The sequence below is a fragment of the Rasamsonia emersonii genome (genome assembly GCF_000968595.1).
Source record: "Rasamsonia emersonii CBS 393.64 chromosome Unknown ctg1118621760394, whole genome shotgun sequence".
Lineage (NCBI taxonomy): Eukaryota > Fungi > Ascomycota > Eurotiomycetes > Eurotiales > Trichocomaceae > Rasamsonia > Rasamsonia emersonii.
Genome location: NW_013563032.1, coordinates 29,570 through 52,982, shown reverse-complemented (window position 1 = coordinate 52,982; position 23,413 = coordinate 29,570). Strand labels below are relative to the sequence as shown.

At 49.8% G+C, this 23,413-nt stretch overlaps 10 protein-coding genes across 10 annotated transcripts; 5 read left to right on the top strand and 5 right to left on the bottom strand.

Annotated features, from left to right (window-relative positions):
* Positions 1 to 204: 204 nt before the first annotated feature.
* Positions 205 to 1,936, top strand: T310_6302 (uncharacterized protein; the record flags this gene model as incomplete). The annotated part of the gene is made up of 4 exons (XM_013470889.1): positions 205 to 539; positions 593 to 1,659; positions 1,734 to 1,788; positions 1,849 to 1,936. The coding sequence occupies 4 exons, from the start codon at positions 205 to 207 to the stop codon at positions 1,934 to 1,936; spliced, it is 1,545 nt and encodes a 514-aa protein (XP_013326343.1).
* Positions 1,937 to 4,070: 2,134 nt separating this feature from the next.
* Positions 4,071 to 6,794, top strand: T310_6301 (uncharacterized protein; the record flags this gene model as incomplete). Its single annotated transcript, XM_013470888.1, has 13 exons — positions 4,071 to 4,183; positions 4,234 to 4,464; positions 4,796 to 4,926; positions 5,063 to 5,128; positions 5,184 to 5,199; positions 5,301 to 5,414; positions 5,583 to 5,655; positions 5,805 to 5,940; positions 6,042 to 6,075; positions 6,237 to 6,256; positions 6,352 to 6,395; positions 6,597 to 6,614; positions 6,750 to 6,794. 13 exons carry the CDS (start codon positions 4,071 to 4,073, stop codon positions 6,792 to 6,794), a joined length of 1,041 nt encoding a protein of 346 aa, XP_013326342.1.
* A 504-nt stretch (positions 6,795 to 7,298) lies between these two features.
* Positions 7,299 to 7,860, bottom strand: T310_6300 (uncharacterized protein; the record flags this gene model as incomplete). Its single annotated transcript, XM_013470887.1, has 2 exons — positions 7,299 to 7,575; positions 7,814 to 7,860. 2 exons carry the CDS (start codon positions 7,858 to 7,860, stop codon positions 7,299 to 7,301), a joined length of 324 nt encoding a protein of 107 aa, XP_013326341.1.
* A 3,083-nt stretch (positions 7,861 to 10,943) lies between these two features.
* Positions 10,944 to 12,449, bottom strand: T310_6299 (uncharacterized protein; the record flags this gene model as incomplete). Its single annotated transcript, XM_013470886.1, has 5 exons — positions 10,944 to 11,084; positions 11,174 to 11,472; positions 11,519 to 11,553; positions 11,709 to 12,172; positions 12,228 to 12,449. 5 exons carry the CDS (start codon positions 12,447 to 12,449, stop codon positions 10,944 to 10,946), a joined length of 1,161 nt encoding a protein of 386 aa, XP_013326340.1.
* A 1,784-nt stretch (positions 12,450 to 14,233) lies between these two features.
* T310_6298 (Mitochondrial carrier protein (Rim2)) lies at positions 14,234 to 15,533 on the bottom strand (the record flags this gene model as incomplete). Its single annotated transcript, XM_013470885.1, has 3 exons — positions 14,234 to 14,273; positions 14,328 to 15,278; positions 15,346 to 15,533. The coding sequence occupies 3 exons, from the start codon at positions 15,531 to 15,533 to the stop codon at positions 14,234 to 14,236; spliced, it is 1,179 nt and encodes a 392-aa protein (XP_013326339.1).
* Positions 15,534 to 16,394: 861 nt separating this feature from the next.
* T310_6297 (60S ribosomal protein L21) lies at positions 16,395 to 17,109 on the bottom strand (the record flags this gene model as incomplete). Its single annotated transcript, XM_013470884.1, has 3 exons — positions 16,395 to 16,725; positions 16,933 to 17,000; positions 17,074 to 17,109. The coding sequence occupies 3 exons, from the start codon at positions 17,107 to 17,109 to the stop codon at positions 16,395 to 16,397; spliced, it is 435 nt and encodes a 144-aa protein (XP_013326338.1).
* A 277-nt stretch (positions 17,110 to 17,386) lies between these two features.
* Positions 17,387 to 18,289, top strand: T310_6296 (40S ribosomal protein S9; the record flags this gene model as incomplete). Its single annotated transcript, XM_013470883.1, has 5 exons — positions 17,387 to 17,400; positions 17,466 to 17,503; positions 17,637 to 17,763; positions 17,794 to 18,054; positions 18,112 to 18,289. The coding sequence occupies 5 exons, from the start codon at positions 17,387 to 17,389 to the stop codon at positions 18,287 to 18,289; spliced, it is 618 nt and encodes a 205-aa protein (XP_013326337.1).
* A 288-nt stretch (positions 18,290 to 18,577) lies between these two features.
* Positions 18,578 to 19,591, bottom strand: T310_6295 (uncharacterized protein; the record flags this gene model as incomplete). Its single annotated transcript, XM_013470882.1, has 3 exons — positions 18,578 to 19,017; positions 19,070 to 19,289; positions 19,361 to 19,591. 3 exons carry the CDS (start codon positions 19,589 to 19,591, stop codon positions 18,578 to 18,580), a joined length of 891 nt encoding a protein of 296 aa, XP_013326336.1.
* A 363-nt stretch (positions 19,592 to 19,954) lies between these two features.
* Positions 19,955 to 21,353, top strand: T310_6294 (uncharacterized protein; the record flags this gene model as incomplete). Its single annotated transcript, XM_013470881.1, has 2 exons — positions 19,955 to 20,088; positions 20,144 to 21,353. The coding sequence occupies 2 exons, from the start codon at positions 19,955 to 19,957 to the stop codon at positions 21,351 to 21,353; spliced, it is 1,344 nt and encodes a 447-aa protein (XP_013326335.1).
* A 975-nt stretch (positions 21,354 to 22,328) lies between these two features.
* T310_6293 (uncharacterized protein) lies at positions 22,329 to 23,402 on the top strand (the record flags this gene model as incomplete). Its single annotated transcript, XM_013470880.1, has 5 exons — positions 22,329 to 22,399; positions 22,612 to 22,748; positions 22,828 to 23,126; positions 23,224 to 23,363; positions 23,396 to 23,402. The coding sequence occupies 5 exons, from the start codon at positions 22,329 to 22,331 to the stop codon at positions 23,400 to 23,402; spliced, it is 654 nt and encodes a 217-aa protein (XP_013326334.1).
* Positions 23,403 to 23,413: the final 11 nt, after the last annotated feature.

The window sequence follows — 23,413 nt, the reverse complement described above, 5'->3', positions numbered from 1 at the left end:
CGCGCGACGATGCATGCTATCAATACGCCGTCCCCAGCTTGTGCGACGCTACCCCGCTCATCGGAATGTTTTATTTAACTTTGATTTTAAGTGGAGAAGAGATGCGTCTCCATATTAAAACGTGGAGTTCCTCCCAGGGACAATCAGTTCCTCAAACAACATTGAACCTTTTCTGTCCATTGAAATTCCCAATTGCCAGACAAAATGCTCGTCCTCAGTCTGGTCTTATCCGCCGCAGCAGCGTGGGCGGCGAATACTTCCTGTCCCACTGACTACACGTCATATGTATCGCAACCCCATGGGCCGTTCTCATCAGGGCGGTACCATCTATCCTCAATGCGGCCGCCACCAGAATGCAGAACCTTTGTCTCGCCGGAGGTCGAGCAGACGATAGCGCGCATGAAGAGAACCATCGCCGACCCGGATCTGTTCCGCCTGTTTGAGAACAGCTGGCCGAACACGCTGGATACGACCATCAAATGGAGAGGCCACGCCGAGGGGTCAGACGAGGAGCTCTGCTTCGTTATTACTGGTGATATGTATGTTCTCACAATCCTAGCGTATGGTTGACCATCGTTCTGACTTTATTCAGTGACGCCATGTGGTTGCGCGACTCGGCGAACCAGCTACAATCATACCTGCCTGTCCTCAGACGCAACTCGTCGAGCAACTCGATCGCCTCTCTGTATCGCGGCGTGATCAATCTACAGTCGCGCTACATCCTCGAGAACCCCTTCTGCCAGGCGTTCCAACCACCCAAGGAATCGGGTCTCCCGCCGGTGCAGAACGGCGCATCACACGACGACACCGTCTTCCCGCCGTACAGCAACCAGACAGTGTTCGAGTGCAAGTACGAACTGGACTCTTTGGCGGCGTTCCTGGAAGTGTCTAGCGACTACTACAGCGCGACGAAGGACGCCGCCTTCTTTGGCAAGTACCAGTGGCTGGACACGGTGCGGGCCATCCTCAACGAGACCAGGGCCATGCAGATCGGCACGTACTCCAGCAACGGAAGCGTGAACACCAGCCCGTACACCTTCTCGCGGACAACATCGAGCAGCGAAGACACGCTCGACAACAACGGCATCGGCAACCCGTTCAAGACGGGCACGGGACTGGTGCGGTCCGCCTTCCGACCGTCAGACGACGCCGCGATCTACCAAGGATTCATCCCAGCCAACATGATGTTTGCGACGTACCTCCAGTCGACGTCGGCGATAGCCGCCGCGGTGGGCCAGCCCGGTCTGGCAGCTGAGATGCAGAGCTTCGCAGCGGAGATCCGGCAGGCGATTTCCAAGTACGGAATCACGTCGATCTCGAACTCGATATTCGGGCAGGACAACATCTACGCATATGAGGTGGACGGGTACGGGTCGCGCAATATCATGGACGACGCCAACATCCCCAGTCTGCTGAGCGCGCCGTTCTTCGGGTACGTGGACAAGAACGACCCGGTGTATCAGGCGACTCGCAAGGTGCTCCTCAGCGAGGACCAGCCCTACTACATGGCCGGGCCGGTGATTAGCGGCATTGGCAGCCCTCACACGGGGCCGGGCTACGTGTGGCCGATGTCGGTCATCATGCGGATCTTCACGACGGACGACGACGAGGAAATCACGAGCAATCTGAAGCTGTTGCTGAGCAGCACCAACGGGCTCGGTATGTGCAGCTGCAGCCTACAATAAAAAAAATAAGAAGGACACTCCACTGACCAGTCGGTACTGTATCTACAGGTCTTCTACACGAAAGCATCAACGCGTACAATCAGTCTGACTACACGAGGCCATGGTAGGCATTCATTCACGCGCATTTCGCAGTTTTTCTACATGCTAACAGTTCTGATATCAGGTTCGCGTGGGTCAACGGCTTGTTCGGACAGATGATCCTCGACCTGGACTCGAGGAAGCCGTACATTTTGAAGCAGAGTTTTCAGTGAGGGATCAGTAATTAATTGATTAATTAATTAGATCGGCATGCATTTGCGTTTCTACATATATTTCTATTTTTCTAATTTCCCGTATATATGGTGTTATTGTTACTTTGACATTAGCATGAAATCAATCGAAAAGAGAGAGAGAAAAAAAGAGGAACCAATCTATTTACCTACATAAGTAACCCTATATAAGTCATTGAAGCCGACATACCCATGTACGGAGTAATGACCTAAGCCTAGCCCGCACAACCAAGGATCCGATCTCACAATGTGCATAATTAATAATGAGAATGCCCGGGCATTGTACGCGGCCCGCAGACGGGAGCCATAATCCAGATCCATGGATCGATAATCGATCCATCGACGGGACGGGATCCATCCGTCTTCGGCTATGAATTTCCTCTTTGGGAGGTGAGGTGAGGTAGGGTAGTGAGGTAGGGGTAGGGTAAGGGATGAGGCTCAAAAAAAAAAGCACACGAAACGAAAACGAAGAAGGAAAAAGAAACGAAAAGAAAAAGAAAAAGAAATGTGCTAGTACTACTGACCTGCAGTTTCAGGCTAGGCTAGACTAGGGCTGCACTGCGCACGCATGTATGTACTGTGCATACATACCTGGTCACCTGCATTGGAAGCTACATTAGCTAATTCGTCCGTCCGTTCGTACGTAAGTAAGTCATGCCAGTAGTTCGATGCGCCGGAATGATGGCGGCTAAAAAAAAATCTTCATAGTAGTTAGTTGCCTTTTTTGCCAGGGGTTGCCTTTTTCCAGGTCGCAAAGAAAAAAGAAATAACGCTCGTGACCCACGTGTCATTCCCATCGACGGACGGATCAATAAGCATCGGACAGGTGTCTCTCCTCCTCCTGATCGACAATTAATTAGTATTAGCGATGTGAGTTTGATGATCCTTCCTTCCTTCTTCTTCAGCCTCCGCGGAGACGCTCCCCTCCCTTCGAGAAGGACGGAAATCTCCGAAAATAGCCTTATCCCGCGAGAGCGGTAGGAACGACAGATGAAGTCAAGTCGGAAGGCTAGGGATTGTTGTTTCATGTTCTTGCCACCCGGGATGTGCGCAATCCACGTGGGTGCCGTCTAGATAGTTAGTTAGCTGTTAGCTTAACGTTAGGCAGTTTGTTGGCGAGCATACATACTGGCCTCAAGCATGGAGGAATGGTCGATGGATTCCTTGGCTTGTAAATCTTCACCTACGTGGTGGGCTATGCGGCGGAGGAGTACTCCGTACCGAAACTCGGTGATCCCTAACTCGGTGAGCCGAACCAAAGCTTGCTTGCGATTCTATCAGCGAGAATGCAGGGGTGACCGCTGTCGTTCGTCCATCCGGAGATAAACAGCCACTCGTTCGTTTGTCGGCGATAAGCAGCCACTGATCAAGGGTCTTTTTGCGAAGAGGCTCCGACGCAGGAACAGCCTACCCAGCTGGCTGCACACGACAGGCCTCTCTGTATGCCAGCCCCTGAAGGATATCGCTGCACGACTACCCAGTCTGCGCCCTATGGTGTAGTATAGACTTTTAACTTTGCACTTTAGCTCGTGACGCATGCCGTACCTCAACCACGGTTGCTCGTCAGGATCCGAGGAATCGTCCCCCGCGTGGTTGATTCGACCCGGAGAATTCACCCAGCTTCGCGAACATCCATGGCTCTGGAGAGAGTTTGGGAGTGCGACTTTGGTTCTGCGGATCGTCCCCAGGCTCCACTGCCGGTTGGCTCATTAGCTGATTGAAAGCAGCAAATGAATTTTCTTGTTTCTTGCCGTTGTAAATGACAGCAGGCCCTGCTTCTTTACCGTCAATTTCTTTCTTGCGGTGTGTATTGTGCACAGAGCAGAGCAGCTGCTATTGGATGTGATGAAATGCGCTGTCTGCATTTTAATGGATTCACGTTCTTCCTTATGGCGTGATGATCCTGCTACCTGTTTCTGCCTGCAGCGGTTTCTTAGTTTTCCTGGCAGAGTTTGCTCCTGCTTAAATGCTGGTCTTCCTTCCACCTTCCATGCTTCTCCAACACAACCACCTTCCTTAACACTCAATCTGTTCGGACACTCTTTATTACTGCGCTGACTCTGTTGTTGTCCTTGAATTTCTCAAACTGTCCAGCAGTATCAGTGACAGCTTCGACATGGCATCTGGTGCAGGCCCTGGCAACGAAACCGGTCACGGAGAGATGGCCACTGGCCAGACATCGCGGGCAGGGACCGTCTCCGAGGCTCATGGAGGGCAGACTGCGTCGAGGTAGTCGTTTCTATCAGTTCGTGCCTGTGTCAAGTTACTGACTGCGACAGGATGTCACCCAACCCTCCCGACTTTCAAGGACTGGGCCTCCATCTCGTCGACCCAGGTCAACGGCCGGATCACCTGCCCGAGCTGGGCGAGCCTGATGCGCATGCGAACAGGGCGTCGCTCCCTACAGCTTGGAATCACAGCTGGACTGTGAACGACACAGCCCAGATGCAGTCGTCCATGGCGCGAAGCCACAGCATGGCCAATCACGCTAGCCACAACCCGTCCAGGGGGTAGCCTTGCGTGGTGGGCTCAACTAGGTATTCGTCTTTGCCTGCTCTACGTGTTCCATCTGACTCGGCTTGGGTAGGCTTGTGTCAGCATTTCGTCTCATTGAGGGTGGAGTTATGGCGTGCGGGATTGGGTTAACAGTTGTAGGAATAGTTTTGCATATCTTGCTGATTGTCACATATTGTGTTTGCATAGAACTGGCGTTGCTTGCAAGAGGTGTAGGATAGAGGCAGGGCGTTGACCTGCTATAGACATAATACGATGGTATATGGCGGATAAAAGCAGAGTATTTCCGTATCTTTAGTTCTAAAAGACAGCAATGACTTGAGAAAGCGACTTCCACTTGAAATGGAGAAAGAAAGAAAGAAAGGATCCTGCTGCTGAGGTGCACAAACACATATCAGGTCAGAGACTTGTTAGGGAAGGCAGTCTCCAACCCTCCTATTCCGAAACGGAAACGGAAGGTGCGAGCGTCACCTACCTACCTACCTGTATCCTCGCACCTTCCTCCTTAGGCATGCATTCACCACCACCTGGGCAGTCCAGCAGAGCCCTCACTCCTACTCTTTCTAGAAGCTGGTGGAAGCTGCGGCTCAACAGATCGATCGTTCCAGCAGAAGAAGGCTGAAACAGCCGTTGCAGCTGCAGCTGCATTTGCACTTGCATGTGTGCAGATCCAGCTGCTCGAGTCAAAGTTAAGCAAGTAATCTGTGATTTGTAGATGATGATGGCTGTATGTATGTAGGTACCTTCCTAATTAAGTAATTGCCGCGAAGGTTCGAATCGGAGATAGATACCTTATTCATAGCCATGCAATGCAAGCTGCTACAAGGGGCAGGGGGGAGGGGAAGGAGTTGGACAAGGCCCCCAACAGGGATTCTTTTCTTTTCTTCTTTTTCTTTTTCTTTTATTCCCCACATATGTGTGTACCGGGTACGCACGTGGAAACGGGGTAAGTAAGTAAGCAATTCATGCACTAATGGTGATAGAAATTCTAGAATTCCAGAATTCTACGATTCTAGCTCTGTCCTTAATTATTGCTGAGTTATTGGTTATGGTTAAGCTACAAGTATATTTACTGGTTGGAACGGTAGATTAAGTAATTACCTATGTCCTCCAGTTTCTGCCATTTCAGGCCACCCACCCAACTAGAGGTACCTAAACTAGACTACCTTAACCATTTTTACTCCACAGTAAGTAGTGCCTTTGGAGTTCGCCTGACTTCAAGTGGACTGCCGCCGCCGGCAAACCCGAGGCTTGGTTGGGCATGCTATGCCAACGAACGAACGAAAGGACAGGCGCCCATCCGAAAAGGCTAAATAAATAAACTGTTCGGTTCCAGAACAGAGCGAGCTCCGAGCCTAGCCTGACTCCCGCAGATCAGTCAGATCAATCAGTTCAGCAGTGGCGTGGGGGTATTGTAGCTAGCTGTTCTTCGACAAATAATAACCCGTTTCTCCTGCCACACTTAAGTCCAGGTTAGGCATGTACCTAGGTAGGTAGGTAGGTATTATTAGTAATTTTTGACTAATAAAGGGATTATTAAAAAAATGGATAAAAAATTGGATTGATTAACAAGGTTATAGTCAGTTTGCCTATATACTTGTAGGGAGGTATGTACGTACTCAGATTGGTAACAGACACTTACTCTACTATTCAGAGTCCTAACTAGGTACTTTGTACTCTGTACAGATGATTACCATTATGAAGCTCAGGCGCGATGAAAAAAAAAAATTGACTGAATTGAAATGAATTGAAATAAATGAAACGATAGTCTATTGATTGAAATAAAACGTAAGTCCATACCATGCCACGCTCACTCATAGCATTCAGAGTACTGTATGTGCTATACAGTACATAATTTGTGAAGTTCCTATAATCAATGAAAGAACTAATTAACTATTTATTTGTCACAACTCTTATGAGCTGCCACGTACGGAGTACGGAACACTGCCGAAGTAATATAGCCTTGTTCCGTTCTCCGCAAGGCAGACTCCATTGCCGTCTCATCCTATGAGTGTGCCTTGTGGCTGTGACGAGACGAGACAAGACAAGACGCAGGAATTCTTCGAAGCGGTGAGCGGTGTGATAAGTGATAATACCTAGTACTGAAAGTACTGTTCACACTTTACAGTACAGTAATTATCTCTGGGTGTGTGTGGCACTGGCGAGTGGCGTCGGTCCGGGTGGAGAGGTGATCTTTGGGCCTGTGTCGCAGAATACGAGATCCGGTTCTGTCCTGTCCACCCAGTCGTATTTTTTTAACCTTAGGTATATATACTGGTAGATACCTGCTACCTACCTAGAGAGGACAGAAATCCAGGAGAAATAGGAGAAAGCATGCGGAATGCAGGATGCAACGTCACGAGACAAGAGGAGACAGACGAATGACAGCTGCCCATCTGCATGCCGTGCCAACGCCGAATTTATTCAACAAAAAAAAAAATTCCCGATCCCTCTAAGTGTATATGTACAGTACATAGATGTATATATGGATGCACACGAACCATGCTGTCCAGGTCCATTCTCAACGCCAGTCCGCTCAGCAAGAAAAATAATTTTTATCCGTAAAATCATATTATCTCGTAACTTCGTAAAAAAAAAATCCCGAAATCATTACTACGTACATCAAATCTAATCCTAACGCCGAAATCCTCGATGCAAATATCTCGTAATGGGCCAGGTGAGAAGCCCGATGTCTGGACGGTCGTCGTTGCGGGAAAGTGCTGACGCAGACGCTGAGCTGACGTGAGCATAGAGACAACATGAGAACCGAATCGAATTAAATTAAAGCTTTATTTATTAAGTGCGTCGCAATCGAATACTTCTTCTTCGGTTACTGCTGCAGGTGGAGGGCATTCCAAGGTCCTTCATTCGGATGTTCGTTCTGCATGGCCTGGATCATGGCGGGTAGATCATCGTTGTTGTTCGCGTCGAAGCGGACGCGGTGATGATCGAGGCCTGCCAGGGGATCAGCGGGGTTGGCGGGATTGGCGACGGCGTGCTGCTGGCTCTGGCTCTGGGTATCCGGGTGGTTGTTCAGCTTAGCCCCGGCGCCGATGTGGTTGAAGTCGGAGCTGTGGCTTCGGGTAGGACCGCCGTTGAGGCCTCCCCTGCGGACATCAATCATCGTTCCGTTAAGAAGAAAAAAAAATAGGTAGATACAGGAGTGTATTCATGGTGTCAATACAAGCAAAAAAAAAAACCAGGTTGTTGTCATCCGGTATGGTGCATGAAAGGAAATAATGAATTAATGCGGTGATGGAGGCGTCGAACTCATCCAAGAATATGACAGCAGGAGAGAGAAAACAAGGGGGAAAAAAAACAAAAAAAAATTAAGAATCAACTCACTTTCCCCAGATGTATCTCTGGTCTCTGTTGTCTCTCTTGTCAGCCATGACAACGTAACCGTTGCGAAGAACCGCTCTGTCTGGCAAGCTCCGGGGAGATAAGATAATAGGCGGAGGCGGCAAGTAGAGCTAGCTACCTAGGTAGAGTCCGATGGTTGTAGATCGAGACTGCCAGCCGTTGGAGCGGAGGGGAATTCAAAAGAGAGAAGGCCAGAAGAGCGACTGTCCTTCTGGACCTTGGATGGTACTGTAGTTCATCGCCAGAGGGATCTTGGGCGACGACGTGCTTGGGATGGTTTTCGGGTGCAATAAGGATAAGGCAACTGGAAGAATGGGTCTAAGCCATGATGCCCTGTACCTACCTAGGCTAGGCTGCTAGCGTGGATTCAGTGAACCCGACCAGACTATTTTCCTACTCGCTGCTAGCCGCGGCCTTGTTGATTGATGATCATGGTTGCAAAAAACAGGTTGGTTTACACCGTTACGGTGATCGAAACGTGTGTCCGAGGCTGAATTGTTGTAATTTACAACGTCCTCTGTACTCTGTACGGAGACTCCGTAGAGGCATTAATTCAGTGGGTCTTGGTCCGGGTCAGTACTCCGTAAGTCGATCATCGATTAGTGCGACTGCTCCGCGCCTACTAGCTTGACCTGTCGCCAGCGACTCGCCGCACTCCGTCACTGATGGTCGATTCTGGTCGAGAACGAAACAATCATAATTCCACCTCACCAGGATGCGCTCTTTTCTCCATTGGTGAAACCAGCTGCAACAGTGTATGTGATGACTAGAAAGAATTCGTTGCCTGGATCCAGGGCTGCTCTGGAGACCATCCTCATTGACAAGAGGACGGCTTGGTCACGCAGGAGAATTGTGGAGTACTCCGTATACTCCGTACAGCAGGCTGGCGGGTCTGCTGCTTATGCTGCTTGTAGGAAGTACTCCGTACAGAGAGGTACGCAATCCAGCCCGGAGGAAGGTGCTGTTGGAGTAAATCCTCCATCCATGCAGGTGTGAGTTTCTTGCAGGCGACGGGTCGTTGTTGATTCGCCATCCAATCACGAGTCGGGCGGTCGATCCGACGGGAGCGGACCCTGGATCCAGATTCCAGAATACCATCATGGATCTTAGTGTTAATCCAGTGGACTACACGGACCTTTTCCAGAAACCGGTGACTAACTGGATTTTTTTTTTGTTGATCTTGTCCACGTCAAGCTCCAATGCGAATGCGCTAAACTATCCCGTATTGCGTCTGTCACCTGACTGTCTAGTTACTGTACGGAGTATTGTCAACACCGCCTGTGCAGTGTGGCGAAACAGAGACTGCTGATTAACTATCCCCGCATCGGGCTCCGCCTGGTGTGAATTGATCGGGATCCCGACCCGACTCGATCCATCCACTCCGTAATTACGTTACCCCCTATCGCATGCGCGTCAAGAGGGAGCTGGTTGTCTTGGCACGTCTATCAAACAAATCTTCTACTAGAGTAGACCTTTCCTCTCTCGGCGAATCCTCTCCGTTGCGGGTGGGATTCGTCCAAAACGGTAAGGTCCAAAACGAGAAGCTTGCTGATCCCAGATCAGGAGGTAGCTGGAAGTCTTAGCATGAATACACGAACAAGAGAAAAAAAAATGAATACTAAGATTAAACTACCATTTCAGTAGAGTACATGTAATCTTGGACACCAAAGAAAAAGAAAAAAAAAAGGAAAAAAGAAAAACTGCAAGTCCTTCATAGGTTCAATGGAATAGAAAATATGGATGTTTACAGAGTTAGTACAGAATAAAGAGGGTGTGGAATAGCTCTCACTCTTGTTTCAATGTCATGTCCCTCTCTGTACGAACGATACGATATTAAACGGCACCAGTGTGCTGCGCCCACCACACAGCTGATCTTGATAATGACGGAGTATACTCTGTTTTAGGATCCGCCGCCTCACTTTTGCACACGTGCTGCCTTTTTTTTTTCGGTTTGATTTTGAGTTTGCAAGGTCTAGGACCCCAGACAGGTGGTGGCGCAGCCATTGGAAATCACTTACCTACCACCTACTGTACATGTATGTACATACATAGCCTAGGTAGGTGGATTCAGTCAACCAGACCATAGTACGTACTCCTTAGGTAGCTAGCTAGCTACCAAGTAGCACATACATTTCATATAGATTGTGTACTGTACCTAGGCTAGCTGCCTCGTCTCCAGCAAGAGGTCATGACGAGCGGAATCAAACCGTACTGTGCAAACGGGAGTCAAGAGACAATAATAATACCCTACGGCTGACGGTATGGAGTACGTACAGTACAGTACTCCGTACTCGTGCATGTTCCGCTTGCTTCGCCTCGCTCGTTGACCTTTTTAAAAAAAAAAATAAAATTTAAAATTAAACCCCATACGGAGTATGTTAATGCAAGAAAGGGGATGGGACAGATGATAAGATAGATAATGCAGTGGCAAATTTCAATAAATACGGAGTAGGTAACTTGCATGCATGCATCTGTAGGTAGTACTACGTCTTCCACGTGGCAATGTTTTACTATCTACCAATCAGAAAAAAAAAAGTGGTACTACAGTACAGTACGGATGCAGGCATGTGGGTCTCGTCTCTGCATGCAGCATGACACAGCGGGTTCTCTGCAAGGCAGTCTTAGGCAGATCGTGGTACGGAGTACTATGATAATACTAATTCTCTGTAGTATACGATACGGAATTCCATTCCGTATACTCCGTACGTATTCAGTTAGAGAACCTACAATAATGCTAATCTCATGCTAAGCAGTCCCACAGGCGAACAGGTGTAGATCATCCGGAGTACTCCGTACTACAAGTTTCGTTTCTCGATTCTAGACTAGCCATAACCCATACTACTCCGGAGTGGTCGAATCAATCCTGCACTTTCAATCCCTGCTACGCTGACATCATTTCTTTCCACCCGGTGGAGTGTAAACGGAACCACCCTTTCCGTCATTGTAATAGGTGCTGCCATTGGAGTTCTTTGTAGTAGTAAGATCCGTCCCTATGTACAGTACAAAACAAAAGCAATTGAAATTTAGGATCAGCTCAAGACAAGTCAAGAAAGTAAACTGTAGCACTCCCACGACAGATGTGGAGAATTGCACACAATGGAATGGAGAGGCCTTACGCGTTGGAATAGTGATAGGCATCGCCACGGCCGTAGCCATTGGAGTGTGATCCAGTTCCGTAGTCTCGAGAGCACCAGTGGTTGCCCTGGATGAGGCCAGTTAGCAAGGAGTCGATTAGTGTGGGCAACGCTGATAGCTGCTCAACGCAGCAGGACTAGATTTGCACAAGCAACACAGTCTGAGGATGCAGGTTCTCAGGCGAAATGCTGTAATGAAGCAACTTACCTGGCTGTTAGTCCCCGAGCCAGTGTAGGTGTATCCCTTTTCCGTTATACGACATGGTGAAACGTTGTTCAAGACGTCAAGTGGTTCGAGTATGCAGGTTGAGAATTGAAGCTGAGATTCAACGATCAATGCAGAATAGAATTGCAGGTTTTGGAAAATTGTGCCTAGGAGAGCGGTGAAGCTCGACGCGACACCAACCTTTATTGTTCGGTTCGTGCCGTCTGGACACGACTGGAACCGTGGACGGCAGCGCGTCTCTCGTGATGATTCGTCATGGACGAAACTTTCGTTTATGACAGCTGTCATCTGAGTCAGGTATTCAGTCATTGGCACTGCTGCACACACATGTCGCAAGACGATCAGCTAGCAGATTTGCTAATCTATTCTATTATATAGAAACTGCCAGAGCAAGCAGAATTCGAATATATACAACAGATCACTGGGTCATGCGGTCATCAGATGGAATCTGCGGCGAGATATTACTCTCAGGTCAGTTCCTACATTTCAACCCCAGAACCAGTATTTCGCCGCATACTCGACAGAAAACGCTGCAGGCAAGCCGGAACACGTCGCAGGGGGATTACCACCGGCTGTGTGGGTGCGGTAGACACTGCGGACGTTTCCAGTCGTGCCCGCTGCAGCGTCAAGGAAGAGCCACGGCACTGCGCCATTCTTGTTCGACGCCTGGCCTGCGGGAGAGCCGGCAGGGGCATTGGTAGAATTCAGCTTCTGCGCAATCACTTTTCCAAAACTCGCGTCGGGCGTGTTGAGATCGAAAACCGGGGTGGATGCGTTCAAGAAGAAGTGGTGACCCAGGATATTGGTGTTGAAATTGCTCAAGGTTGCGGATGCTTCGGTTTGAAGAGAGAACTGGAGGATGATATCGGGGGTGAGATCGAATACGGCTGGCTGGTGTGCGGCAAGACAGCCGGCATCGTACAGGGTGGCAATTGCGCCCACGGCGGTTGGCGCTGACTCTGGGGAGGAGCAGGTGTAATTCTGCAAAAAGTCAGCAGTGACATGGCATGGACTTTTTAGCGATAGTTGGACGCACCTGGATACCTCGCCCCACAGCCACGTGAAGCAACTTCTGCCCAGATGGCGGCGGAAGGCTGACATTTCCCAGGTTCATGGAGACGTTTGCAAGCGAGCAGTTTGGTGTTATCAGTGACTGATCAACCGATAGAATTGCATCTTTGCTGGGCTGCAAATACAATTTTGCAGGTGCAGCAAACGCGGTTGCTGCCACAGCAGAAAGTACAAAAGTCTTAAGCATGGTTATATTGAGAAGAAGTACAAAAACTTGCAGTCGAATTCAATCTTGAAGGATAACAAAGACGACTTCCGTATTATATTGCAAGCGAATGATGAACGACAGAAAAATCCAGACGAGGGAAGCAGGAAGATTTATAGACAAGGAAGACATTCACGAATTGCCATAATGAAACGGATACAAACATAGCCTGGCAGGAAGCAAGATCCAAAAAGAGCAAAAACGTGGTGGATATTGATGACGGGTTGACTGCTAACGTCAGAGGGAGATGGCGCAGCGATCCAGAAACATTACAAGCCTAAATACATCTACAAGATCTACGAATAGGAATAGACATGTCCACAATTAGAGTTTACTTGACAGGGCAATTGAATTCATTGAGACTCTATCTCAGACTCCCAGTGCTCCACCATCTTATCTCTACAGATGTGGTGTTTCTGTCCGTTGTTTACTTGAAACGAGCGCGCAGCCAACATGTAGCAGATCTGCAGATCTAAGCAGTCGTCCGCGACGCACGTGGTAATGAAACGCTGGCCACCAGGCTCGTGCGCAGACTGTTCGCGTTATCAGCGATGCGATCGATGGTTCCACTCGACACTTCTCCGCAAAACGTCGAACGTCCTTCCCGATATGGTAACAGCACCCCGATAAGGACTCGTCACGTGGCTGTGGTTTGTTCCAAAAATAACCGAGTTGCCTGGCTGGGAAAGCGTCTTTCCTGAAACAAAAAGCTGGTATTAAGCGTTAGCTGGGGACCCTCGTTGGTACGCTATCCACGTTTATGACTGGAGTAATTAGATACCCGTATATATATACCCCCTCAGGCTATTCCGAATCAGAAATATGTAATTCTCCTTCAAAAACTGCTCTTCTCTCTCTCTCTCTCTCTCGTCAACGGTCGTATCATTCGCGTTGATCTGTCTAGTATACTGGACTTGTTTGATGGCCATCATGACCAGCATATAATACCCCAACCCCCAACCCCCTTTTAAAAAAAATATATACATATATATTTTTAGGCCAGTCTATTGTAAAATACATCACAACAACTAGGTGATTTCCATACGTCCAGTAGGAGCATTGCTTCTCTTCTTTGCTTTTTTTATTGTGAAGCAAGAAACAACACAGCCAGTTCTAAAGAGGTTCTCAAGAGTCGAGTTGAGTTGAAGTAACGTTTGCTATCTACCTATCCTATCTACCCTACTACCTACATAGGTAATAATTGAGTAGAATATAGACTATCAACATAGATAATGAAAGTACAGTACAATCTCAATCTCAATATCAGCATATAACAATACAATACAATACATCTCTCATCTCATCTCATCTCATCTACATATTTTTGTTTTGTTTTTCTATCACGACACAAAAAAAAAGAAAAAAAAGATTTGATCCCTTACATATATCGTCTAGGACTCCCCCCTTCGACTCCCATCCAAAAAAAAAAAGAAAAGGGAACAAAACGCCGCTAGGTTAGTTAATACAGGCTTGATTTGATGATCACATCCATCCATCCATCCACGGATGATTTGAATTGAATTCGCAATCAGATTCTGCAGAACTGACGACTCGCACACACGCCCACCCGCGCCATCATATCACGGACATCGGACATGCAATCGTTCTGTCTGTCGTATTAATTAAAGCTGGTACATGGAAACTAAAATGTATGCTCGTGTCTGTCGAATATATCGAGAAGGTAAAAAGGGGCGAGGATCTTATTGTACAGTGAAATAAATAATAAAATACAAATAATAACTGGCGGTGGCGTGACAGGGCGCATGTTACGCGGTCGTTCCAAATAGACGGAGAATTAACTCGTACCTGATCGACTGTCAGATCGTGATGCAGCATACAGGATTGCATGTGTATACTTACATGCCAAACATGATGGCGGCAGACGGGACGACACGGAGCAGGTGCGGTGTTAACCCGCCGTACAGTCCGAGCATCCCCTCTTCCTTCCACACCGTCCTGAAGCACTGCACCAGACCGGTGTACTTCATCTGGACTTTGCCTCCGCCAACCGGCACGGTGGGCGCCTGTCGCAGCCGTGTACGGACAACCTCATGAGGGTATGTTACCGCAGCCGCGATCAGCTTTGCCATCCCGGCCGATCCAACTCGTCCTCCCCATTGCTCCACGTCATCCCAGAGGCTGTGGACGTGGTTGGGGTCCGCAAGTTTCGCGGCTTCGCGACGAGCGAGGATCTTTTTCATCTGCTCGTACATCACCCACTGAAGAGTGGACTCGGTCACACCCAGGTACGAAGCAGAGAGACCCTTGTACAATCCGCGGATGCCCTCGTGACGAACCGTTTGCTTGACGCAATCCCAGCTGTTCTTGTACTGGCGCCCTTTGCCATTTTCCGCATTCGACTTGTCCAGCTGCAACCGCGTCTTGACCAGCCAGATTGGGTTCGTAGCAGTGCCGGTAGCGATGCCTGCGATGGCGGCCGCGCTGAGGTGGATGCCCATGGGCGTTTCCTTCGAATCTCGGTAGCCAAAGTAGTCACTCAGGATCCGCTTTCCATTGCCGTAGACGTAGAAGTTGATGGCACGCGCAGGCACGACGCCAATCAAATTGGGTCCTAGGCCCTTGAAGAGCGCGCGCCATCCCTCGTGGACATATATCGAGCGAAGGATCTGAAATGTTTCACTGAAATGTAGCAGAGCACTTCGAGGCAGGGCGATCAGCGGTGAGGCGTTCTGAGGAAGGGCATGTGCGGCACGAAGAGATCGCAGTTGGGCTTGGTAGAAGTCGGACTGGAGACGCGTCTTCAGAACATCGAGAGGCGAGGTGAGAGTTGCGGCAGTCATGCCACCGATCCTGGCACACAAACATCAGCCCCGACGAGATAGTGAACAGGGGTTGGTTATTTTTTCCTCTCGCATACCCTCCGGCGATGAAATGGGCTAGGGGCTTCGCCTTTGGCTTCTGCTCTGCATCTTTGGCAGGTACCTTGCTCGCTTCCGGAACGATTTCCCCGGCCTCCCGGGATTGCACAGCAGCATGATCGGTCGGGGTTTTACTGGGCAGATGCGCCTGCGCAGAGCTGCCGTGGGAAGGTGTTGGGAAGGCCATAAACGTCAGACGTCGAGGTATTCTGGGCGTAGGATCAACGGGACGCGCATCCACATATAGCCCAAACGCCCGTTCTATAACATCTGGCAATTGAAAAATTTCCTATTCCGGAAGAAAACAAGTGTACAGGAGAAGGAGAAACAATGAAGCAGAAAGGAGGAAGATGTTTTGGCCGGCACAGGAGTCTCTTGCCTCGATGGGATCGCGCCGAAACTTTTTCTGCGGAGTTATCGGCTTCCTGATTGGAGGCTCCCGGCCAGCCAATCGGGAGCGACTCCAGCGCCGACCGCCTCAGCATCGAAAAATCGGTGACTGAGGAAGCAAAGAAATAACCTAGTAGGCCTGGAGATTTGGTACTCTACGCTGCTAATTATCTACTGCTCGCAGTAAAACCCTGTCACTTTTGTACGCAATCCTCAGGAAGATGGTCCAGGGAAGAACCAAGTATAGTACGCTGAAAATTCGCAAGGCTTAGTATGAGTCATGGTGACTAAGTGCTCAACGCTTCAAGCCTTAGGCTGTCGAGATCCGTCGAAACCTTCAACTGGACCTGGTGCATCCCGAAAGCGAAGCCAGACCACGCGAGAACAGGTCTGCATGCAACCATGTCGGCGTAACGCGGCATCGTCTTCCTCGCAGAGTGAAAATAGCGGCAGAAACACAACTGCACCCAATGGGAGATCTTCCAGAACACGTTTCGAAAATTTTGGATATTATTTTTTGCTTTTCTCATCGAGGGACTCTATGCACAATGAAAACGTGCCAAGACTTCCCAAACAGTTTCGCTTCATCTCATGCAGTCCACCACCCGGTGGGAAACATACAAAACACCGAATACCCAGATCCACCGAATGCATTCCTTTAAATGTGGGTGTCGTACGGGATGGGCGTGATCGTCTCAGGGAAGTTACCCTCGGCTTCAACGACGTGGGCCTCCCGGGGCTGAGCGGGCTGTCGCTTCAGGTGGATGTGGATGCCCTGCTCCTTGGCCTGCTTCTTCTTGATGGCGTTCTCCTTGACACGCTTGAGGAAGTCCTCACGGGAGCGGGAGTGGGTGACGTGCTCGATGCGCACGTTGATGCGCTTCTCGATGTAGCGGTTGCCGACACGCTTGTAGACGATGACACCGACGGCGGACTTGGTCACGTTGTAGACCACACCAGTCTTGCCGTGGTAGTACTTGTAGGGCATACTGTACACATCTCAGTAAATGGTCCTCCTCCAGATGTTGCCGCGGAGCCAGCGCTCGAGCACGGCAGTTTTGACGAGATAATTTCAAGGTAGACTGACCCCTTCTGCACCGCACCATTGACCTTGATGTCGACGATGTCACCGACGCTGTTTCATTGCTTGTCAGACTCCTGGATTCCAACTCAATTCGCCAGTGGTTTGTTCGTACCGGTATTGCTTCAGGTAGGTGGACAGAGGGATCTGTCCATGCTTCCGGAAGCCGCGCGAGAAGGCATACTGTCAAGGGTGGTCAGCGCGCTGATCAGGGCCGTATCGCAAAATATCAGCCAAGGACAGCATCCTAACGTACCCGCGTGCCCGATCTCAGACCGTGAGCGTGACCCATTTTGGCGGTGTTGTGGTGGTGCTGGTCTTCGTGAAGCTGTCGACAACGGAGAAGTCCCTCCCGCAACTTTTGACGATGCTGGGCGTTCGGGTGTTAGTGCGAGGGTTTGCCAAGGCCAGGGCTAACCCTGCCGCTAACCCCGATCGGGACCCACCACCACTCGCTTAGGCGGCGCGCCGAACCTCCTCCACTTCGTGCCTTTAGAACTTCTCGCTGAAATTGTCGACTTCGTTCCGTCTTCAACTTCAGCGACAATCGGGAGCGCAGCACCGCAGCCATGGCCCCAGTCCCGTGAGTATCACCACGAGAGCAATGCGAGAGTGGTCTGTCGGTTTCTAATATCGCTTCCTTTCCAGGCGTCCCTGCTCCAAGACCTACAAGGTCCCTCGTCGACGTGAGTATTCCCTTGGCAAAAATATCGACTTCTACGACCGATACTAACAATTCGGCAGCCTACGAGTCGGCTCGTCTGTTAGTACTCCCCGGCCACTAAGCAGAAGCGTGCTTCTGTTTATGTCGTGTAGTAGTCCGTGTCCTAACGTGCCTCTTCGATAGTGACTCGGAATTGAAGATCGTCGGCGAGTACGGTCTGCGCAACAAGCGTGAGGTCTGGCGTGTCCAGCTTACTCTGTCCAAGATCCGTCGTGCTGCTCGGTAGGACTCCTTTGGAGGTTCTGCGCATAGGATTGAGGCTGACAAGGGATTTGTCAGTGAGCTTCTTACTCTCGACGAGAAGGACCCCAAGCGTCTGTTCGAGGGCAATGCCTTGATTCGTCGTCTTGTCCGTATCGGTGTGCTCGACGAGTCCCGCATGAAGCTCGATTATGTGCTGGCTCTGAGGATTGAAGACTTCCTGGAGCGCCGTCTGCAGACCTGCGTCTACAAGCTGGGTCTGGCCAAGTCCATCCACCACGCTCGTGTCCTGATCCGGCAGCGCCACATCCGGTATGTTTCATGTCGATGGATTTTACTACGGGTATATGGTTCCTGACTGTGGTATAGTGTCGGCAAGCAGATCGTCAACGTGCCTTCCTACATGGTCCGTCTGGACTCCCAGAAGCACATTGACTTCGCCCTCACCTCTCCGTTCGGTGGTGGCCGCCCTGGCCGTGTCCGGCGGAAGAAGGCTCGCGCTGCTGAGGGTGGTGGTGCAGAGGAAGCTGAGGAGGAGGAAGAATAAACGTGTGCGCTTAAAAAAGGTTCCATATGGACGGGTTCTCTTAAGGGAGTTTAGGCGGCTGCAGCATAGCAAAACATGCTGTATGATCATGATTCATATGAACAAAGCTAGCCAGGTGGCTTTCCTTTTGGGAGAAAATATCATATTCGCGAAAATATAAAATTTAAAATTCAAACTGCGTCCTGCGCCCAGACAAAGGTCATCCATTCCACAATATACCCCCAAACGCCTTAACCAATAAGCCATCGTAAGTCGTGGAATACAAACGAAAAAAAAAAGACGAATTATTTAGCCTTCCACATCGACGAGCTTCTTCAAGCTCATCTCAGCCCCCCGGTACCACCTGCCCATCTCCTCAAGACCGTCGCTCTCTCCTTCACGCTTCTTCCTCTTTGCCTCGCGTGCTTGCGCAAGAGCTTCACCCTTTCTTCGTTCCAACACGCCTAGTTCGCGCTCTATGGCCTCGGCCTCCCTCGTCTTCCGAGGGAGGGTGTTGTGTAAGGAGGCCAACTGCCTGTCCAAGGCAGCTAACTCGGCCTCGCGTTCCGCGAGCAACGAGAGTGTAGCAGGGAGAGGGAGATTCTGTGAGGACGAGGGATTGTTCGGATCAGCGACAGTAGCGTTGGCAGCCTGGGACGCGCGCAACGACGCAATTGTGTTCTCGAGATTGGCAATTTTTTCGGGGAGGGTCTCCAGCTGGGTTGTCTGCAGCTGGACGTTCTTGTACCCTATTTACCATCAGTTCACGCTGTCCCACCGGAAGGGGAAAAAAAAACTCACGTCTTGCAAGCTCTCGCCCTGTCTTTTCCATCTCTTCCACCATGATCCGCACCTCCTCCTTTCGTTTCTTGAGCTCCTGCTTGACTTGCGCCAACTCTGCCTCTAGTTCGACGTTCTCATTATGGCTCACGACGAGGGGTGGATCGCCGACGATGGCGCGCAGGAATTTCTCCTTGGTCACCTGTTCGAGGTACGAGAAACGGAGTTTCGAGAATAGCTCCTATAAACGATTTCACCATTAGCATAAGGAAATCGCGAAATGCGGGTGATCGATCGCGTCTCCGTCCGTACCTTGTAATGCGTCAGATCCGCCTCCAACGACGCCGGAGTCGGGTTGTCCAATGCGTCTGCGGATGCATCCGACGTGCGCTTCGAAGGCGACCGCTTCAACTCGGCGATATCCAACGCCGAGGTGATCGGTTCGCTGATACGGATGATGGCCAGATGCGAGTTCGGTCCATCCTGTCCCTTCTGCAGTTGTTGGACTTTGGCGAGTGCTTTTGCGGGGGATAAGGGGGCCATTGTCGGATTTCTGTCTCGCAGTGGTTGCAGTCTGAAAGAGGAGATATTAGTAACGATATATCTAGACTCAGAATAATTCTTGTCGACGTGCTCGGCGGGGATATTCATTAATTGTTCGTCGCGGCGTCAGTCCCGCGAAGTAAACAACGCCTTATCGGGCATGTTTGTCCTGTTTGCTGCGGTGAAGTCACCGGATACGGCGAACAAGAGCGGCGTTTCATCTGATAGACAGCTGCGCATCACAGCACCAGTCTATACGACTTATGAGATTCTGGAGGTAGCACGGCTGCTCTGCTGCAGCCTTTGCTGCCACTGTTATTGGTTCTCGTGTCCCGACAGGTTGTCATTCGTTACCTCTCCAAGATGCCTCCCCTCGAGGAAGCGATCGATGATCCCACCAGCAATGACGAGTACGTCGCGCAGCTGCTGGCCAGAGATGCGCGGGACAGATCTCTGAAATACTCTGCTCTCGGGCTAGAGGCTTATCTGCCTCGGAGGTAGGTCATCCTAGCCATTGCGCTGATGATTTTCCAGCTGATGAGACGATCGCAGATCTACGGGGAAACCTCCCAAGCCCAACACACGCTTTTTGAAGAACATCCTCAGGGAAACAGACAGCCACAATGCGGCACTCAGGAGAAAGGAGGAGGAAGATGCACGGGAGCGGATGCGGCGGCTACACGGCTCGACCTCCTCGCGGAGATCAGGTCGCGATCGAGAAAGGCGGGAGAGTGAGCGATACAGAGATGATGATCGTGCGGACCGCCACCACTCCCGTCGGTTGCGATATGAGGATTCCGTAGACAGCGACTGCGACGATCGCTCACGGCGGCGACGAAGACACCACACCGACAGTGAGAGTGAGAGTGACCATCACCGCTCGAGGAGACATAGACATAGTCGCCGGGATGACCGTGACCGATCGCGGCGACGAAGAGAGTCTTCCCGCTCACCGAGCCGGTCGAGACGTGAACGAGACAGGAATTACAGCCGTCGCCACCGACACAGACACTCGTCTCGATCTAGATCGCCCCGTTCGCGATCACCGAGAGCTTCGAGACGAGCATATGATGATGACTACAGGGACAGTCGTGACAGAGATAGTCGTGACAGAGATAGTCGTGACAGGGATAGTCGTGAAAGGGACAGTCGTGAAAGGGATAGGCATAGAAACAGTCCATCTACGTCTTACTCTCGAGATCGACAGCGAGAGTCTAAAGATAGATCGCCATCACCATTGCGGCAAACTACAGACCATCATTCTTCAGACGAAGATTCGGATCCTCTAGAAGATCTGATCGGACCACTTCCACCAGACGCTCATCAAAGACACCAGACTGCTTCCGTTCCGTCGCGGGGACGAGGAGCATATCGATCGAAGGAGAGCAATATCGACGCACATTTTGCGCCAGATTACGACCCGAATCTGGATGTGCGGTTAGAGGAGGAGGACGATACGGCTTCGACACGGCCCAAGCGGCGGCCGGTAGCGGGACTAATGACGGAAGACGACGACTGGGACATGGCGCTCGAAGCGCTGCGCGATCGCGCTCAATGGAAACAGAAGGGAGCGGAGCGGCTGCGAGCGGCCGGGTTTGGGGAGCAAGTAGTGGAGCGATGGACGAAAGACCCGGCTTTTACGGGAACGAGCTATGAGGGGAGAATCGAGGATGTGCGGTGGGCGAAGAAGGGAGAGGGGCGCGAGTGGGATCGAGGGAAGGTGATGAGCGATGGGCATTATGATGTGAAGGCGCCGTGGTAGCGTCAAGAACAGGACTTCAATAGAACATTGCATACAAGCATGTCTACACCAATCACCAGTATTCTTCCATCCATCGTATCGTAATAATAGACAGCTACGGTATCGATCTACTTACTGTGGGGTTCAGTTTAAAAGGGTTTTCACCAGGAGGACATGAAACGAATTGACATGCAATTCTTAGAGGGTATAAAAATATTATACGTAACCCAAATACTAACCATACCTGGATCTGTATGTATACTTTAGTTTCAACGGTTGTTACTCTATTACAAGTCCGCTCCAATTCCGCCATCCACGACGGTGCGGCACGCCGCGCTGCGGAGTCATCCATCATCATTCATAAATATATATTCTAAATATTCTAAACATTAGTTAGTAATACTAATAACAAGAAACTTGTGCCAGTGAGCAAGTTAATTAATCATTGATCATTATCTATAAAAAAAACAGTACCTAGATCATGTGCTCAGATACCAATCAGGTGACGATAGCGCCATTATTAAGGTTGATTTCTCATCTGCTTGAATTATTACTAAAGAGTCCGCGGAGGATTCCGCTGTGCCAAGCAGCCTAGCAGGCTAGCAGCCTAGGTTGGTTGCATTTGCATTTATATATAATAACAGACAGATAGGTTTATTAATTACCCACAGCATTATCAACTAGTCATATTATATATATCTTTTCTGAGTTTTATTGTGATTGATCGATCGATTGACTGATTGGCTGATTGATAAGATCTACCTATACCCCCTCCATATATATATATCTATACTATATACATACTACCTGGAAACAAAGACAAAGACATCAGACGTTACACGCGGGGTTGTCTTTTAAAATCCTCAGCATATCACAAGTTCCAGTATCACAAAACAAAGCAAAACTTCCATTCAAACCAGAGACAAGAGGACAAACCAAGAGAACAAACCAAGAGAATAAACCAAAAGAAGAACGAACGAAAGAAAAAGAAAGAATATGACCGACCCCTTCTCCTACGAATACCCCTGGCCCCTCGCAGGCTACGAGGGATTGGAACCTCTTGGGGAGTGAGTACAAAAAAAAACCCCCTATCCATACAATACACACAGAGAAATACTCACTAATTATTAATTGTTAAATATAAAGAGAGAAAAACGAAGACGGCAAATCCCTCAAAAACCCCCAGCACGGCATACGGAGTAAAGCCTACGACGAGTTCCCGGATCCGTTGACCAAGGGGAGACGAGGGGGGTTTGATGTGCATATTTATCATTTTCAGGTTCGCACCTCCCTCACCTACCTGTACCTCTGGACATACTCCGTATGGATGGATAGTATCTGACGGATGGGTATTGCAGAACAACCCCGAACAAGTAGCCTACGCAAAAGCTCTCCACGAGCGGATTCGGAGGGAATGTATGTACAAACCCCTACAAACCCCCTACTTCCCCACCAAAAAGTATCTTTTTTTACACTGACTTGACTGCGTGTTAAGTTCCCGAACTTCGCATCTACCGCTTCTTCGACCACCCCGTCGGCCCGCACCCCGTCGCCATGTTCGAAGTGAACCTGTTCACACCCGCCCAGTTCGGGGCTTTTATTCCCTGGCTGGTGATCAACCGCGGGCCGCTGAGTGCGCTGGTGCATCCGAATACGGATGCGGAGGGCGAGGAGGTTAGGAATCATACGCAGCGCGCGACGTGGTTGGGGGAGAGGTTGCCGTTGGATTTGAGGTTGCTTAGGGAGATTGATCGGAGGGCTGTAGAACAGACTAAGAATAAGGAGGAGGATAAGGTTGAGGGGAAGGAGGGGAAATGAGTCTGGGAATGGAGTTTTGTTCATTTATTTATTTGTTTGTATGTATGCATGTATATATGCTTGTATGTATGAGGTTATATCTCATAATTATCCATCATCAGGTGAATGGATATTACTATTACTACTATTCGATATTGTCTACGTATATACAGACGCCCTTTCGACGAATGCTTTAACCAGTTGTGGAGATTCTTTCCCTCTGTACTTTCACTAGTATGCTATTATTATGCTATTATAATATTCAGCTCTTAGATCAATAGACT